Source organism: Staurois parvus, unplaced genomic scaffold (assembly GCF_062004578.1).
Source record: "Staurois parvus isolate SC_StPar_1 unplaced genomic scaffold, SC_StPar_1.0 ptg000011l, whole genome shotgun sequence".
NCBI classification, from domain to species: domain Eukaryota; kingdom Metazoa; phylum Chordata; class Amphibia; order Anura; family Ranidae; genus Staurois; species Staurois parvus.
Window position 1 is genome coordinate 9083367 of NW_028317807.1, and position 19917 is coordinate 9103283.

General features: G+C 42.1%; 1 protein-coding gene across 1 annotated transcript in view; it reads right to left on the minus strand.

Annotated features, from left to right (window-relative positions):
* The window catches only part of WDR12 (WD repeat domain 12), a 37180-nt gene that overhangs the window by 11376 nt on the left and 5887 nt on the right, over window positions 1–19917 (minus strand). Inside the window, exons 2-7 of the mRNA XM_089670553.1 lie at window positions 15936–16030; window positions 15743–15837; window positions 13038–13144; window positions 12830–12945; window positions 12560–12714; window positions 7908–7953 (exon numbers count right to left, since the gene is read on the minus strand). Of these exons, the coding sequence (XP_089526679.1) occupies window positions 7908–7953; window positions 12560–12714; window positions 12830–12945; window positions 13038–13144; window positions 15743–15837; window positions 15936–16030 (614 nt within the window). The remainder of the gene's footprint in view (window positions 1–7907; window positions 7954–12559; window positions 12715–12829; window positions 12946–13037; window positions 13145–15742; window positions 15838–15935; window positions 16031–19917) is intronic.

A 19917-nucleotide genomic window follows, 5' to 3' on the forward strand; every position in this document is an offset into this window, starting at 1 on the left:
CTGCTTCAGTCGATCCTGAATACGGCAGCCAGACTCATTCACCTTACCAACCGCTCCATTTCTGCCAATCCCTCCACTGGCTTCCGATTGCACAACGGATCAAATTCAAAATCCTAACACTGACGTACAGAGCTGTCCATCATACTGCCCCAAATTACATCACCAACCTAATATCCAAGTACCACCCAACACGCACACTCCGCTCATCACAAGACCACCTGCTCTCTAGTTCCCTGGTCTCCTCCTCCCATGCACGCCTCCAGGATTTCTCCAGGGCGTCACCCATCCTCTGGAACTCCATACCCCAATCCATCAGACTATCACCTACTCTCCTCTCCTTTAGGCGCACCCTAAAAACCCATCTTTCAGGGAAGCCTACCCCACCCCCTGCTAATTGCCGACCTCCTCCACTCCTCCTACCACCCCATCCCTCACAGCTATCTCCTCCTGTACCACTATCCCCTCCCTCCTAGATTGTAAGCTTGAAGGAGCAGGGCCCTCGAACCCCTCGCGTATCACATTGTATTGTTATTGTACGGTCGCATGTTCTGTATCCCTTTGTAATGTACAGCGCTGAGCGAACTGTTGGCACTTTATAAATACTATATAATAATAATATCTGCTCATGAGGCAATAAGCAGTGTCAGAGTATCTCTAGTCAGCTTTGTCTTACCATGAGAGGCGACAAGAATATTGGATGAATGATTTCAAACTCCTCAGTCTACAGTGATACAAGTTAGATTTAGATTGTTTGAGACTCCAGAATGATTGCTGCAGCTCGGTGCAGAAAAAATTGTGCATCATACAATAATTTCTGCTTGTTTACTGTTCGCTGCTCCAAAGAACATCAGGTAGAATGTTATGGCAAAAAAACAAAAAAACAAAATAGAAAGATGTGTTGGATCCTGGACGGCACTTCTCCTGGCATTGGGTCCACTTGGGTCTTTACATCCTCTGTGCCACGAATGTTGATTTTATGTGCCATATATTACTTATGTTTGGGAGTATGTTTTCAGCTCTTTATACTACCAATAAACCCACAAGGAGATAATGCACTAGGCTGGTGTGCCCTTTTTCTCTTGATTTTTTTTGCAGTATTGCTGAACTTCCCCAATTGTAGGAGGGCACCAAGGCTGCAATATCCCTGGATGTTGGTTCATAGGGCATCCCGTCTATCTACCCTGGCCCATTACACCCATGTGCAGGAGAAAATTGTTTTTTTTGCTACTAGAATGTTATGGCATACAGGTTCTAAATAAGTGCTGCCCGATGACAGGATTAAAAGCAAACTAAAAGTTAGAGGAATGTATGATGCTGTATACATTTCTCTCATTTTGTTCAGGGTGAGATTAATAAAAGTTTTTTATTCTAGTCAGAAAACATGAAAATAATTAATTTCAATTTTTCAAACTTACAAGTTGCTGCAAGCAGGAGACATACTCATGGCTAGGTGAATAGTTGTAATAGCTTGTGTAATTAATAGACTAAACAGTAAGACATAAATTTCCACAAAAATAGCTAAATGAACAAGGGCCTGTGACAATGGACTGTGGGCTTGTATTGACAAGTGCATTTGAGCTGCAGTTCACCTCCTCACAGGATTCAAAAGGATTATGAATTCCGACAGCTTTGTATAAGTAAGCTTACCCCTAGGAGAGGAGTTTTTTTTTTAGGAGGAAGTTTTCAAAGCAAAGTTTGCAAGTAACAATTAGAAGGGTACATACATGTTGCTACATAACATAATGGGTAACCGAACAGTGGTGCAAAGATAATAATGGAAGCCACATAGCAAACATGGCAGAAGGCAAAAAAAACAAAAAACAAACAAGCAGTGGCCCACAATGACAGCACCCATTTTCTGTTCTGACCAATTCTAAGAATAAAAAATGAAATCCCTACAGCTGACTCTAGTACCAAAGGACAACTTGCAAGAAGAAAAAAAATCACGGTTACTTACTGGTAACGGTCTTTCTGGGAGTCTTCCAGGATAGCTACATGAGAGATACAGGCTCATCCTCTACAGGAAATGCAATAGTGACAATTTAAAAGCCCCCTCCTCCCCCTCAGTAATTAGGTAAGAAGACCATAACCATTGTACACGAGGGGAAAACACCAAAACCATACCCAATAACAATCACGAGGAAAAACAAAAGGTGGGAATTAGGTCGCCGTCCTGGAAGACTCCTGGAAAGAACATTACCGGTAAGTAACCGTGGTTTTCCCAAAGCATTTTCCAGGACGGCTCGATGAGAGCATATACAAGAAATATTCTTACCTTAGGGAGAACCACTGCCTGTAGAACTTTCCTTGCAAAGGCCAAGTCCTGGCTCGATAGAAGTTCTACATGATAGTGTTTAACAAAGGCGTGGTTATTCGAACAAACTGCTGCTCTGGAAATGACTTCCCATGAAGCACCTGCTCTCTCTGCCCAGGAGGCTGAAAAGGCTCTTGTAGAATGTGCATGCATTCTGGAAGGAGGCTGCTGGCCCAAGCTCTTGTACGTACACAAAATAGTTTCAGGAATCCATCTGGCAATAGAACATTTTGAAGCACAAAGACCCTTCCTAGGACCACTGAAAAGAACCAGAAGATGGCTTGATCTTCTGAAATCTCTGGTCACTCTCAAATACTCTAACAAACATTTTCTGACATCTAAAAAACTAAATGTCTCCTTCTCATTCCTGGGGGAGCTGTAGAAAGAAAGCAATGTAGCTATCTGAGAACGGTGTAAATCTGATGAAACCTTAGGAAGGTACATAGGATCAGGTCTCAAAAGGACTCTGTCCTCCAACATGGTTAAATAAAGATCCTTGCAATGGCTTCTGGCTGATGTAATGGTTAGCAAAAAGGCCATCTTACCAGAAAGACATTTCAAAGAACAGTCTGGGTGGTGCTAGGCCAAATGGTAGTGCCTGAAATTGTCAGTGTTGTACTCCCTTCTCTGAAAGAATTGCAAATCTCAGAAATTTCTGGTGATCTTGATGAATAGGAACATGGAGGTAGGCATCCTGCAGATCCAGAGAGGCCATGAAGACTCTCTGGAAAAGTGGATTCCCTAACAGTGAAAAAAAAAACTCTAGACTCGAAACCACTTGTAAACAAGATGATGGTTCAGGCCTTTTAGATAGGATGATTATCATCCTGAACCCACCTGAACTCTTTTTACCAGAAAAACATGAGCATAGTAACCCTGGCACTGAAACTCTACTGGAACAGGAAAAATCACCTCCTGAGAAGCCAAATGTGAGATAACCTCCACAAGGGCTTCTGACCATGCTCTGTCCTTTGGCGGTTTGGTTGCCAAAAATAGTCGGGGTGGGGGAGAAGCAAATTCTAGTTTGCATCTTCCTCTGAAGAACAAAGGTACTTAACCCTCTTTGTTCCCACATGTGTGAAAAAAGAGATAACCTGCCCCCCACCCAGAGCCTGGAGTCACTTGTCTGTCTTGGGAGAGGGGTCTCTGGAAGTAAACAAGGCCCCCTCTTTTCCCTTGGTCTTGTCAAAAGCCCACCACTTTCTTCCCAACTGAGATTTCTTGGGGTCAAAATCGACCTTTCCTTTGCTTACCCCAAAAAGGATCCTCTGGTACAAAAATTCTCTCTTTTCACCAGAAATTTGCCACCCTTTTCTGAAAAATGAGAAAGAAGAGTATGAAGACCTGAGTCAAATAATAGGTTGCCTTCAAACATCAAACCACAAAGCTTGGATTTAGAAGATAAGTCTCTATCCTAAGCCTTAAGCCAAAAGGCCCTACAGGCAGAGTTCAAAAGAACGGTGGCTCTAACACCCTCTGCCGCAGCATCTGCTAAAAAAGGCTACAGATTTAGAAATAAGGGACAGATCCTCCCTAACCTGAGCAATTAGGCGTATCTGTGGAAAGCATCCCAGGCCTTTAACAGGGATTCAACTTTTCTATCAATCTGGTCCTTAGCTCCAGCATATTCGAAGGACAAATCAGCATCTTTGGAAACATGTGAAGGAGGGGCATCCAACCTAGGACATTTAAAGAAAATTTTATCCTCAGAGCTAAACAGAAACCTCCATTTATGCCCTCCAAAAAGAAAACTTGTTTTCTGGATCTTTCCACTCTTTAAGGATCATATCTCTAAGGGATTTGTATACTGGAAACGTTCTATTCTTTCTTTCCTGCAGACCCCTATACAACATATCCTGGACAGACTGAGGGGGAATTTCCTCATCAATCTGTTCTGACGTATAAATCGCCTTTAGCAGCTGATCCATCTCCTCCACAGGGAAAAGAAACATGCTAGAATAATTTTCCCTAGGATCTCCTTCCTCTTCCTCGGAACTCAACTCCCCCGAAGAATGAGGGTATTTCCCTTCTCCCTCTGAATCAGAGGCAGTAACATTTGTATCTACAGAAGGGAGAACAACAGGAGTGCATTCACAAGGAAGGTTCATCAGAAACTACAGGTATGATTGAATGTAAAGTAGAAATCATTTCTTCCCGCATGGATTTCATGAAATTTTTAATGGAGACCAAATCAGAACCTGACACAGATAAAATAAATGTTTTGAAAATCTTCTTTGTGTAGGAGTCCAAGAGCCCGAACCCACAGCTTCCATATCTCTTTGTTGACTTGCGAGAGTCCTAGGGGGAAAACAGAGTGCAAAACAGTATATCGGCCCTTCTCATTTGTCCTCCCCTTTCCCCTTAACTACCTTACTACTTGGTGCCAGAAATCCCTACCTCAGCAACCGGGGCTCTGGGTCCATCAGTGGTGGTGCCTGGCTGAGTCTCCATCCTAGGCTTGGGGGCATCCAATTTTGGCCCTGCAACCTCTCCTTCCTGCATGTTGAAAAGATGAGGGCCTCCGTGCTGCAGGACACAGGACTTCTGCAGCCACAGCTGCTCTCTACCAAGTCCAGTGGCTCTATGTCTCGAACACAGCCTCCTCCCATTTCAAAAATGGCGCCTCAGCGGGCATCTTGGTACACCGCTTAGCACCAAAAGTGCCAGTGCCACCATCGTGGAACACTTCCACAGCCACCGGAAGTCCCAGACTTGGGAGAGGAACCACATGGACTAGACACAGGCAAGCCAAGACAGAAGGGCAGCTCAACTCACAACCCCCCCCCCCCCCCCCCCCCCCCGTTTCCAGCAGACCTCCCCCCTACTCCAGTCCACTGCACATGGGAGGGGACCAAAAACAGAAAAAGAAAATAAACAAAGCTTTTGGAGTCTGTCCTCAGGCTAGAAGGCAGGAGCGCGATCCAGGTAACAGAAAAAAAAAAAAAAAAAACTAAGGTCTCCTCTGGTGTAAAATGTACAGAGCAATCCCCTGGGACACTACCCACAGGCAGGAAACCCAGCACCAGAGAGGAAAGGTAGGCAACCACAATTACCCACACCAACAGAAAAACAAAAAAATCTAGCGATGTGCTTACCTGGAGGTCGGAAAAACAAGAATACTGAGTACGAGGGGAAAGGAGGGGTGTCGCAAACGTGCGCAACACACAGTGAAGGACTCAGACTTCATTTTGTTAAGAGTATCCATTTCTCCCTTATTCTTCCCTCCCCCTCCCTGAGAGGAGACATTTGGCCAGCGTGTATGTGTGTGTGCTGGTTGTGGGTCACTGGCAGGCCAAGGCAGCAGGGAACACCAGAGCTATAAACATCTCTGAGCTAGGTGCCTAGCTAGCTGTCCCATTTCACACCTCGGAAGCGATAAGGCAGGCTTTCTCTGGAGTTCAAAGAACATTCCAAGGAAACATGACCTCATAAACCTAACTCATGTATAGGTGACAGAATCAGATAACTTTTGTTAAAATCCATGTTTCCCCTATGTCTCATATCTTGGAATATGAGAGACTTACATAAAAACCCAGACGACATCTCGTCAGATGGCTAATAAGCAGGCGACCAGTTTGATGGGTCACTCGCCTTATCTCGAACACATAGAAAAGCAGAAACATAGATCTCGTGAACCGTGCAGTATATATTCTCATAATTCATATCTAATTAATCCTCAGACTTGTCTGCATAATAATCTACCCGCGGGTGGAATGTTCCTTGTGCAGGTGGACAGTTATGGACCAAAATATGAGTTATGGACAATTTCTGCTCTAGTTGAGGCATCCGCCCATAACTACACGCCCTAAACGCATTATTGGGCCTTGACTTAAGAGACACCCCATGCTGGGGACTACAAAATAGGCTGTCAGACCTAAGAGTAAGGAAGTTGAAGAATTCTCCCATTGATCATCGTAACATAGAGAGATCAAAGCACCCTTACATCCAAGGCTTAATGGCAAGTACCTTAACCCTTTAATCTCTCTCTGTTATCTCTTTGCTGTGCTGTCATTCTCTGTATATATATATATATATATATATATATATATATATATATATATATATATATATATATATATATATATATATATATCTCTTAGTACATCTTTTTTCTGTAAATATTTTTATTGCACCTGTTTGACCTTTTAGTAATAAATCTTTCTTTCTGAAAGTGTTAAACTCTTTCTATAGCTCTGTATTGAAACGTACGAATTCCTGCCTCTAAAGAGAACGCTACTGTTTGTTTTAACCCTCTGTATAACAGGCCTGTGTTATGACCGTGTTATGCAGTCGATTACTTCAATCATTATAGTGTTATAGCGGAGATCGCCGAGTTTCCTCTTTCTCTGACAAAAAAGGAGGTGGTGGCAGTGTGAAGGGTTAATTGCGTAATTAACCTGACCCAGTAACAATCGCTCAGGCTGCCGGTACATCGATCTGTGATCCATTAGCTAGAAAATCGTTGTGCAGGGTGCAGCATTGTTACGCACGTCACATCGCGGTTTTAGATTGGCTAGTCCTTCGGTCATGAGTTTGGGTGAGAAGGTCTGGGGTCTGATGCCGCGATCGTGACATATTGGACGTCACGATCGTGGGATTGCATGTTGGTGGCGGCAATCTTGCGATCGTGACAAGGGGCTTTTAAAATTGTCTCACTATTGTGTTTCCTGTAGAGGAGGAGCTGGTATCTCTCATGTAGCCATCCTGGAAGACGTTTGGGAATTCAAGCTAACAAACCGTTAAATAAAAACAAGCAATGTAGGCCACCAATGCTGATCTCTCATTCTGAAAATTGTTGCCTGGCTGTCAAATTGTTTTAGTGGTTTAAAAACCTGTGCAGTTTATACTTCCCTTTGCCTGGCAGTATTTGGGTAAGTGATATATTAAAGTGTAGCTCCACCCTAAAAAGTTCTACTTTAAGGCTGTCCCCCGCTCCCCATTAGGATTGGCACCTTTGGGGAGCGGGGGGAGGGGGAACCCGAATTTGACAGGTACCCGCTCCCACTGTGATTGTCTAGGAAGCTAATGCTGTCCCCAACCCCACCCCCATAGTTTTCTGGGACAGGTGACAGGTTCCAGAAGACTACAGGACCATTCACACACTGAAGATACTGGCGCGTGGACAGGGGTGGACTGACCATTGGGAAACTCGGGCACTGCCCGAGGGCTCGGGGTCAGTAGGGGGCCCCATGAAATGCCCCTGGTACCTTTTTCATAGGCTTTTTTTTTTAGTTTAGGCAAGGACACAGGGGCCCCATGATTCCCTATTGCCCAGGGGCCCCATGAGTTGTCAGTCTGCCCCTGCGCGTGGACACAGGACGGCCAGTGTCAACACACCGCTGGATCGAGAGACAGGTGAGTGTGTTTAAGTCAGCAGCTACAGTTTTTTTTAATTTTAACTGGACCTCTGCTTTAAAGCAATACAATCACCATCACTACCAGCACTCCTACAGGTCACCAATGCCAATCTACACAATTCCTTCAGTAAATGCTTCCTTTAAAAATGCGCTCTTGGTTTGTCAGGTGGTCATTATAAGCTTATAAGCTTGTTAAAATATAGAAAACATTTTTAAAAGTATATAGTTATACTAACCTGCTGACCAAATCTTCAGCATCTTGTCCCATGAACCACTGCAAAACTGAAACAAAAGCAGTTAGTCACATACCTTCATTGAAATGCAACATGCAATTTACAGACATTCTAAATCCTGATCTCCTCCTGCTACTTGTCTGGCTATAATGCTGATCCACTGACTTTAATTACTTTCCAAGACACTAGCATGGAACAAGCAAGGTTAGAAATGTATGTGTAGAAAGTATGCCTTACCTGCACACAGCACGTAAAATAAGTATTGAACACATCAATATTTTTCCTTGGTAAAAATATATTTCTGAAAGGTGCTGTTAATATGACATTGGTTGGGGAGTATCGAACACGCTAACTGAAATTTATTAAATACTTAGTACAAAATCCTTTGTTGGTAATGATAGCTTCAAGACACCTCTATGGAGAAACTAGTCACATGCATTGCTCAGGTGTGATTTTGTCCCATTCTTCCACAGTCTTCAAATCTTGAAGGTTCCATGGGCCTCTTCTATGAACTCTGATCTTTAGTTCTTTCCCCAGATTTTCTACTGGATTCAAGTCAGGTGATTGGCTGGGCCATTTAAGCTGCTTTATTCCCTTTCTTTGAAAGCAACTGTGAGTTTCATTGGCTTTGTGTTTGCGATCATTGTCTTGCTGAAATGTCCACCCTCGTTTCATCTTCATCATCCTGGTAGATGGCAACAGATTTTTATCAAGAAAGTCTTGGTACATTTTCCCATTCATTCTTTCTTCAATGATATGAAGTTTGCCAGTTCCGATGCCGAAAAAACGCTCCACACCATGACATTCCCACCTCCAAACTTCACTGTTGGTATGGTGTTTTTGGGGGTGATGTGCAGTACCATTTGACCTCCAAACATGGGGTGTATTATGATATTCAAAGAGTTCAATTTTGGTCTTATCTGACCAGACTATATTCTCCTGTATTTCTTAGGCGTGTCTAATGATGTTCAGAAAGTTTAAATGAGCTTCAACATGCTTTTTCTTCAGCAATGGAGTCTTCCGTGGTGAGTGTGCATACAGGCCATGGTGGATGAATGCATTATTGTTTTCTTTAAAACAATTGTACCTGCTAATTCCAGGTCTTTCTGAAGCTCTCCATAAGTGGTCCTTGGCTCTTGGACAACTCTTCTAATTCTTTTCAATCCTCTGTCAGAAATCTTGCAAGGAGCACCTGGTCATGGCCAGTTTATGGTGAAATTATGTGCTTTCCACATCCGGATTATGGCCCCAACAGTGCTCACTCGAACATTCAGAAGTTTAAAAATCCTTCTGTAACCAGTGCCATCGGTATTTTTTAAAACAATAAGGTTGCAAAGGTCTTGCGAGAGCTCTTTGCTTTTACCCATGCTTGTACCAGAGGTTACACCTTGGCAATGAGACACAGATTTATAGACCATCAGTTGAGACTGAACCAGCTGATATTAACTTGCACTGACAAGGGGCACGATTGCTTTCACTGACAGATTTCAGCTGGTGTCTGGGCTTTCCATGCCTTTTTGCACCTCCCTTTCTTCATGTGTTCAATACTTTTTCCCTGTGTCATTCCATTTTATTACACATAACAATTTCTGAACTTATTTGTTTTGGTTTCTTTATATGTATGGATTTCATGGGTTGTTACCGACATGTGTTAAAAATGTCATATCAATAGCACCGTTAGAAATATATTTACTCAGAAATATAGTGATGTGTTAAAATACTTGTTTTACCTGCTGTATTTGTACTAGGTTAGTAACTTAAAATATTGAAGTCTGATAAGTCAGTATTGGCAGCCTCTATGATTCTCTTGGGAAAAGTTTACTTTAACCTACATATAGCATTTTTTTTTTAAAGAGAATATACTGCTTTTGTATATGACAAGGACTAACATTAAAGTGGTTTATGAATATTTCATTTATACATAGTCCCTCCATTTTCAGGGGCTCAAATGTAATTGGACAAAAGAATATAATTATAAATAAAATGTTCATTTTTAATATTTTGTTGAGAATCCTTTCTGATGCTCTGCCAGGCTCTAACTGCAGCTGTCTTCAGTTGTTCTTGGTTTGTGGGTCTTTCTGCCTTTAGTTTTGCCTTCAGCAAGTGAAATGCATGCTCAACTGGGTTGAGATCAGGTGATTAACTCAGCCATTGCAGAATATTCCACTACTTTTCCTTCAAAAGCTACTGGGTTGCTTTAGCAGCGTGTTTTGGATCATTGTTCATCTGCACTGTGAAGCGCCGTCCAATCAACTTTGCTGCATTTGGCTGAATCTGGGCTGACAGTATATCTCTAAACACTGCAGAATTCATCCGGCTGCTTCTGTCTTCTGTCACAAAATCAATAAACACCAATGACCCAGTGCCACTGGAAGCCATGCATGCAAATGCCATCACACTGCCTCCACCATGTTTTACAGATGACGTTGTGTGCTTTGGATCATGAGATGTTCCAAGCCTTCTCCACACTTTCTTCTTCCCGTCATTCTGGTACAGATTAATCTTAGTTTCATACATCCAAAGAATGCTTTTCCAGAACTGGTTTGGCTTTTTAGATGTTTTTTTGGCAAAGTTTAATCTGGCTTTTCTATTCTTCAGGCTTATGAATGGTTTGCACCTTGTGGTGAACCCTCTTTATTTGCTCTTGTGAAGTCTGCTCCTGATTGTAGACTTTGACAATGATACACCCACCTCCTGTAGAGTTTCCTTCCCTTCACTTTATCATTTTCCTTCTACTTCACAATTATGAGTCACTTTGTGTTGGTCTATCACATAAAATTCCAATAAAATAAATTTACGTTTTGGTTGTAACATGACAAAATGTGGAAAATTTCAAGGGCTATGAATACTTTTTCAAGACACTTTATGTATCTTTTCTTTATTACTGGTGAGTCACCCTTGATCACCCGTCATTTCCTTTTCTTGTTTTTGTATTTTGGGGTTGGTGACTCCCTTGGGAATCTATTGATCCTGTCCACATTTAGTCAGGTCCATAAATATTGGGACATCGACACAATTCTAACATTTTTGGCTCTATACACCACCACAATGGATTTGAAATGAAACGAACAAGATGTGCTTTAACTGCAGACTGTCAGCTTTAATTTGAGGGTATTTACATCCAAATCAGGTGAACGGTGTAGGAATTACAACAGTTTGCATATGTGCCTCCTACTTGTTAAGGGACCAAAAGTAATGGGACAATTGGCTTCTCAGCTGTTCCATGGCCAGGTGTGTGTATTCCCTCATTATCCCAATTACAATGAGCAGATAAAAGGTCCAGAGTTCATTTCAAGTGTGCTATTTGCATTTGGAATCTGTTGCTGTCAACTCTTAAGATGAGATCCAAAGAGCTGTCACTATCTGTGAAGCAAGCCATCATTAGGCTGAAAAAACAAAACAAACCCATCAGAGAGATAGCAAAAACATTAGGCGTGGCCAAAACAACTGTTTGGAACGTTCTTAAAAAGAAGGAACGCACCGGTGAGCTCAGCAACACCAAAAGACCCGGAAGACCACAGAAAAAAACTGTGGTGGATGACCGAAGAATTCTTTCCCTGGTGAAGAAAACACCCTTCACAACAGTTGGTCAGATCAAGAACACTCTCCAGGAGGTAGGTGTATGTGTGTCAAAGTCAACAATCAAGAGAAGACTTCACCAGAGTGAATACAGAGGGTTCACCACAAGATGTAAACCATTGGTGAGCCTCAAAAACAGGAAGGCCAGATTAGAGTTTGCCAAACAACATCTAAAAAAGCCTTCATAGTTCTGGAACAACATCCTATGGACAGATGAGACCAAGATCAACTTGTACCAGAGAGATGGGAAGAGAAGAGTATGGAGAAGGAAAGGAACTGCTCATGATCCTAAGCATACCACCTCATCAGTGAAGCATGGTGGTGGTAGTGTCATGGCGTGGGCATGTATGGCTGCCAATGGAACTGGTTCTCTTGTATTTATGGATGATGTGACTGCTGACAAAAGCAGCAGGATGAATTCTGAAGTGTTTCAGGCAATATTATCTGCTCATATTCAGCCAAATGCTTCAGAACTCATTGGACGCCGCTTCACAGTGCAGATGGACAATGACCCAAAGCATACTGCAAAAGTAACCAAAGAGTTTTTTAAGGGAAAGAAGTGGAATGTTATGCAATGGCCAAGTCATTCACCTGACCTGAATCCGACTGAGCATGCATTTCACTTGGTGAAGACAAAACTGAAGGGAAAATGCCCCAAGAACAAGCAGGAACTGAAGACAGTTGCAGTAGAGGCCTGGCAGAGCATCACCAGGGATGAAACCCAGCGTCTGGTGATGTCTATGCGTTCCAGACTTCAGGCTGTAATTGACTGCAAAGGATTTGCAACCAAGTATTAAAAAGTGAAAGTTTGATTTATGATTATTATTCTGTCCCACTACTTTTGGTCCCTTAACAAGTGGGAGACACATATTCAAACTGTTGTAATTCCTACACCGTTCACCTGATTTGGATGTAAATACCCTCAAATTAAAGCTGACAGTCTGCAGTTAAAGCACATCATGTTTGTTTCATTTCAAATCTATTGTGGTGGTGTATAGAGCCAAAAATGTTAGAATTGTGTCGATGTCCCAATATTTATGGACCTGACTGTATATGGTTTCTTTTACAACACACACCTTGGTTCCTGACCCATCCACAGCTATGGAGTCCACACTACCAGCATGACCTCGGCAGCAATGAAGTGCCTTTACTTTGTTCCGTTCTGCATTCCATTCCCAAAGAAGTATGGTCTGGTCCATTGAAGCACTCAGAAGCAGGCAGGTCAGGCCATCTGTCAAATAAAACTAACTGTCAAATTCATTTGAAGCATTAAAAAGTGTGATAAAAGCACAATTAATGCGTGCACAACATAAGTAATTGAAAAGCTCATCTATGAACAAAAATACCTTTTTTGATCCAAGCCACATCCTTCACAACCTCACTGTGGCCTGCAATTGTCATAAGTGGCTTTCCTTCTACTGACCAAATCCTACTGGTCTTGTCATATGAGCCAGTTAGAATCCTAACAATGTAGAAAAACAGAATCAATGAATATGAGACATGGAACATCACCATACATAACCAGTGAAAAAAAGATAATAAAAAGTGATGTACCACTCTTCACTTCCAGCAATAGCGCTGACCCAGTCATCATGAAGCATGCACTCTTCAGGTTGGGGGGCTGTGATCTTTTCAACATATTCAATTTCAACAACATCTTCCTATTGGGAAACAACATTAAAAGTAGCATAGAGTCACCAACAAAACTAATGTACAAGGAAAATGACTTATTTTTTTTAAATGTAGCTATTTTTTTTTTCTAGCAGAGTCCACTGAGATCTGAGAATTGCATACATATGGCTAAAATAAAGAACCTTATCCTTGTGTTAATTCAGCATGCGGCCTGGGCATGTCTGGAGGGATGCCCTGCAAGGATAGAAGCCACTGCAGCTGGCAGGGACAAGCGAGGCCCAAACTCTTATGAAGGGACGCTGGGGATGCCTTGTAAGCATAGCAGCTCCATGGTGGCAGGCACTGAGAAGCAAGGAACAGGCACAGCTGGAGGGATGCTGGGGCTGCAGTGTTTGTAATAGCACCTGCAGCAGGGGATGCAGGGACTCCTGATAGTGCCAGGCAAGTAAATGCCACACGCTTGCATCTAGGGGGTGTACTCCAGATTTCAGTTGCGCACCCCCTCCCTCCAAAGCCCCAGACCCACAACCTCCCCTCTACCTCCTCACACAGCACATACCAGGGTTGCCAAAAGTCATTAAGACTAGGTTCACATCTGTGCAAGTGATTGCTGCTGCGGACTGTACCGGTTTCCACAGCCGCAACCATCCGCACAGAAAGTTGCTCTGGATGCTTGCGGGTGCCATGAATAGGCCGCCATGCCTGAGTAAACTGCGCAGTGCAGAGCCGTGATAGTGTGATTGTAGCCTAATTTTATGTGCAGGCCAACACGATTCCTCTTCCTCCAATGTGGCCCAGGAAGGTCACAAGGTTTGACACCCTTGTGTTAAAGGCTTGTGAATTGATCTTCACCTCTGAAGTCTAGAAGAACCATGGACATATATCATATCGCAATTGCAATCACTACTGATGTGTCTTTCCTACTTTTATAGTTGGAACCATGTGCATTACTTAAAACCTTTTCCCTACTGCAAAAACCCATCTATTTAATGTTTCTGCTACATTGCTCATCTTCCAACCCCCCAGGCTTTTGAATGAAAAGTGAAGGATCAGTTTTACATTGGGATCATTCAGCTTCTTTCTTTTCTTGTAAGCAAGTTTCTAAAGGTATTAGTTTACCAGCAGAGAACAATGTCATAGTGGTCCAACTGCTGGTCTTCCCAGTCTCAGCTTTATGCTACCATTCCGGTGATGTCAAACGGGAAATACAAGGTTCCAAATATTTTCCATATGAATGCCTCACAAGTGGTATTTACAACTCAGACGTGAACATGCTTCCTGAATCATCTAACTTATGACATTGCAATGCACTTTAAAGTCAGTGCTTCAGTCATTGGTGTTTACTAGTGGCACACCGAAATTAAAATTCTGGTGCCGAAACCGAAAATTCAGGATGCACTCGGCCGAAGGCCGAAAACCGAAATGGGCAGTTTTTAAAAAAATGAATCTATATTTTTTTTTAAAAAAAAAACACTTTAATGATTAAAAACAAACAAAAAAAAACCCCACAATATATAACCCAATTGTTTTGTAAAATATGAAGAGTATTTTACGGCGAGTAAACAGATACCCAACATGTCATGCTTTAAAATTGCGCACACTCGTGGAATGGCATCAAACTATGGTACCTAATGGGTGATGCTTTAAAAATTTCTACAGGTTAGCAGTGTAAAGTTACAGAGGAGTTCTAGTGCTAAAATTATTGCTCTTGCTCTAACGTTCGTGGAGATACCTCATATGTGTGGTTTGAACACCGTTTACATATGTGGGTGTGGCCTACGTATGTGTTCACCACTACGTGCGAGCATGGCGTGACGGGGGCACTTTAAACTTTTTCTAAATGTATTTATTTTTTTACACTGTCTCTTTAAAAAAATTAATCACTTTTATTCTTATCACAAGGAATGCATGCAATAATTAGTGACAGGTCCTCTTTAAGACCCCACATTTCTCCTACAATGTAAAGCATTAGATCAAAAAAAAAGCATTTAGCTAGTGCTTTAAAAAAAAAAATTCAAATAAAAAATGCCCTTGTTTACAAGGCGACAGAACTGGAAGTGACATCACTCTGGTCCTCCAAGGGCATAGAGATGAGTTGAGGCCATCTTTCCTTCACTAATCTCTATGCCCAGTGCCAGGATCATTTGGTGGTTTCTCAGGTAAGGCAGAGAACTACCGACCGGCAGCCGGTGATGGCAGCGTAGGGGCGGGGTTATTTTCGGCACCTGTATCAGTGCATTTTTTCATATTGGTCAACGGTCGATAGAGGTGTTTTTGCCGAAACGGTTCGGCCACCCCTAGTGTTTACCACTTCACTTGGTAAATGGCTAGGAATAGAGTGAAGTGGAACCTTAGAACATCACACATGGGAAAGAATAAAACAGTACACCACAGGAATGCAGCATTTGTCCCAGTGAAATTACTTTTTTTAATATTGTAATTCATACACTATCATACAACTACAGTATTAAACAGAGACATCTTTTTAGAGACTGAAACCATTATTTTCTGAATCAAGTTCAAGAATCAGTAATCACATTCAAGCTTACCAACAAGATTGCCCTGAATTTTTTATTTTTATTTTTTGGTACACTCAACCATATAAGGACTAGGATGTAATCACTTACTGTAGACATTCCCTCTACTTCCATATGTTTGATAAGTGCGAGCCGCAGGAACTGGCTCTTGACCAGGAAGTCGAACTCCACATGTGTGTGATCTTCTGTAACAACATAACAGATAAATCATTACTGATATACAATATGCTTGCAAGGCATCTCATGGATCTTGTGATAAAACAAGAGGGAAAGCATAACATACCATGTTTGCTTTCCAGAACTTTGTTGATAACATTGCTTAGGTCTGTAACCTCAGAGGAAGCAGGAATAGAAAATGGGACATCATCGATTTCATACCTAAAATAAAGAGGGGGATAACTACATCAGTTTATTAGGAATTCAAAGCAAATAACTCATCATGCAGCTGTCCTGTGGTAGTTGGAGAAACCATGTTATCTTGCAGCTATGAGACATTTGTGTTTGAATCGAAAAAAAAAAAAAAAAAAAAAAGTGGTGACATTGAAATGTACATTTCAATCCAATTGTTTGACAGTCTGGTTGTTTTGTTTCAATATTTTGTTACATATAGAGAAACTGTAACACTGTATGAGGTTGCATTGACCCCACAAATACACTGATCATTGTCCAATCCTGCTGATGGCAAACATCTAATGGCTGCACACCTTAAAATGTCCAAATTATTCCCATTATTTGTCTTTTTTTCTTTACAAAAGAGTTTTATTGGCAATATGCAGTCAGCCAGACACAGCCAACAATATAACAGTTACATACAATATAAAACAAAAGTGGGTATCACAGAGACCAATATATTCCATCATACAATAGAGGGGTTACAAATAGTAATACCAGGTTAAGAAAAGTATAATAGCCCCGAGGTATACAACAGTCGACTCGTATACAGAAAGTGTTGAGCAATGAATGATAAAAGTAAAGTCAGTCTTATGATCAAAAACAGCATATATTATAAACGTTAGGGCTAGTAGAGTACCCAGCTGCTATATAGTTTCATTATCTGAGCAAGAAAAATGAAGAAAATCAAGTGGGTAAAGAAAGAAAAGCAGAAATTAAGAAAAAAAAAAAAGGAGAGTGTAAAAAGAAAAAGTAGGAATCACGGGGGTCTGCAATGCCAGGTTGTTAGATCGACAAAAGAATATTATCAAAACGAGATGGCTGAGCATGAGTTATCCAGGGTTGCCAGACTCAAAGGAATTTCTCATGGGTATCAATGTATTGCTGTTAATTTTTCATTTACCATAATTTTGTTCATGTGGTTTTTAACCGCTTCAAAAGCTAAGAACCGGAGTTTTCCAGGCTTTGGCTCTGGTCAATTTGGTAACAGCAAAAAAGGTGCATTGCCAATTGCAGTTTAGGGCGAAGCAATTCAGCAATTGGTTTACAGAAAAGGGCCTCTTAGGGATTCCTCTTAAGATCAGTATGCAATAAGATACGGAGTAACGCGTGGACCCTGTCTGCACACCTTCGGACAAGACCACCAGATATGGACCATGGTGCCCAGCTGTGAGCACCCCTGGAAGCAATTGGGCAAGTAGACAAGAATAAAATGTGCCAGCCTAACTGGCGTGTAATACCATCTGTATAAGAGCTTGTAAGAATTTTCCAAGATGAGCACATTTTTGGAGCTTTAAGATATAACTAATGTCATGATTAGCCAATCCTCTGGGTCAAGCTGTCTCCCTAAGTTGCTTTCCCATTGTTGGTGCTATGGTCTCAATGGGTTTTTTTTTTTTTTTATAAGAAGTCATTATGGAAGAGTAGATCAATGAAATAAAGCCTGGAGAGTGAGGTCAGGACCTGCACAAGCTCTCAAAGGAGGGGGGGGGGGTCAGTGTATAGGGAGTAGGTTGGGATCTAAGGAGCCAAGATAAAAAGTGGCAGAGTTGAAAGCAGGGGCAGACTGACAACTCATGGGGCACCCGGGCAATAGGGGATCATGGGGCCCCTGTGTCCTTGCCCAAACTTAAAAAGCCTATGAAAAAGGTACCAGGGGCATCTCATGGGGCCCCGTACTGACCCCGGGCCCTCGGGCAGGGCCAGAGTTTACAAATGGTCAGTCCGCCCCTGGTTGAAAGTATCTGTAATGCTCCCGTATCACCACACGCCACTATAATCTCCTAGATTGTAAGCTCGAAAGAGTAGGGCCCTCTAACCCCTCATGTGCGGTTTGTTGTTGCTGTGCTGTTCCATGTATTGTCCCCCCCTCTATTGTACAAACCCTTTGGCACTATATAAATTCGATGTAATAATAATCTTCATGTTTTCAAACCTTGAATTTAGTTTTCTATATACATAACATTCAGATGAAAAAATCTTTGGTGTATTGTTTTATTTTATGGCAATGATTGGTTTCTTTTAGGGGATGTCATGTGTGGATCTGAGGGCATCAAATGTAAGGGGTCTAGTAGGGGTTAGGAGAGAGTGTATGTCGTGAAACCCATGGTACGTCCACCAGGAAAATTGTCTTGGATTGTCGAGGCCGCAGGGAAACATTGGACTTACAATAACGGTAAGTGAGGCGAAATCAAGCACGCCGAATATTTGATGGAGTCTCTCTTGCGGAGAGTGCGATATAATAGGGTTGAGTGACGATGGGCAGTGTAATGCTGGGAGCCAGGGTAAGGAAGATAAAAGTATGGGGTGAGAATCCACTAGATCCATAGTAGCCCACAATGGAAGGTGGTAGGTCTCAAGTAAATGAGCAAGGGGGCTATGGTGACGGCCAGGTATTAAGCCTGAAGGTTCAGAACTGAAAGGCCACCATTGATCCTATGAGCAAACAAAAAACTTGTTTATCCGAGGTCTTATAGAATCCCAGACAAATTTCAATAGTTTACGTTGGTGTATACGTAAGATATGAGAGGGGACTGGAACTGGTAGAACTTTAAAAACATAACAATTTTTGTAGGCAAGACATACGGACAGCTGTTATCCTGTCAAACCAAAACAACAGAAAATGGGTCCAAGAAGATAACAGTTCAGACAAAAGTTTTAAACAGAAGAGGGTAGTTAGCCTGATAAAGTCCTGCATAAACTGAACAGCTAAGTAAGGTAAGGCAGTGGACCACTGAAAAGAAAAGGATCCCTTTAGGTCAGCCAGATCAGAGGGTGAAAGATTACGGGACATGGCCCTGGACTTGGCAGGGTTAACGCAGAGACCGGAAAACGAAGCAAAAGGTGTCCAGGATGGAGACTAAGTTCAGCAAGGAAATTCTGGGTGAGGTCAGGGTCATAAGCACGTCATCAGCAAATAAGGTCAGTTTATGAGAAGCGCCTGCCATCACAATACCCTTGATGTCTGGATGGGCACAAATCGCTTCAGCCAGAGGTTTCCAATGCCAAGATAAATAAAAGATCCTTGGCAAGTCCCCTTGCGTATAGGAAAAACTGACGATTCAAAACCATAATATTTAAGCTTGGCTTTAGGAGAGTCGTATAGGGCTAATATCCAGTGAAGGAAGGATGGGGCAAGCCATCGTGAGGTAAGGCCAGGACAGACTGTCAAATGCCTTATTAATATCTAGGGAAAGATACATTGATTCTACAGAGCGACTATGAGCCAAGTGTTGTAAATAAAGGACCCTGAGGATAGTGCCTCCTGCTTGTCATCGTGGAACAAACAGACCTGTTCCTTTTTTATCAGCTGGGCTTGGAAGGTATTCAGCTAGTTCGTTAATATTTTCCTAAGATTTATCATATCTATATTAATAAGAGAGATGGGCCTAAAATTGGCACAGGAGGAGTGGTCATGGTGTGGTTTGAGTAGCATTACAATATTAGCAGTCAGTAGATTCTGGGTAAATGTTGTACCCCTCTTGACTAAGTTATATAGGTTAGGCAAGCGAGGAGCTAGGACATCCACCAATTTCTTAAAGTATATATAGTACAATGCCGTGTACCAGGTCGGTTGTCTGTCTTCAGCTATTTAATGCACTGGAGGACCTCCGAAATTTGTACATGAGAGTTTTGTGAGGCGATGACAATTTAGGCAAAGAAAGGCCCTCTAGGAAAGCAGTGGCATGCGAAATGTCCATCTGAGCCACAGCCGTGTACAGGGCAGTAGGGTGATGTCGAAATTCATCCAAGATTTTTATGGGTTTACTGCTAAGAACATTGTGACAAGTACGCAGGGAGATCAGTTGAATTTTGGGGGCAAAAGTGCGTAACCGATTAGCAAGCGACGTGCCCTGTTTGTTCGCCTTAGGTTA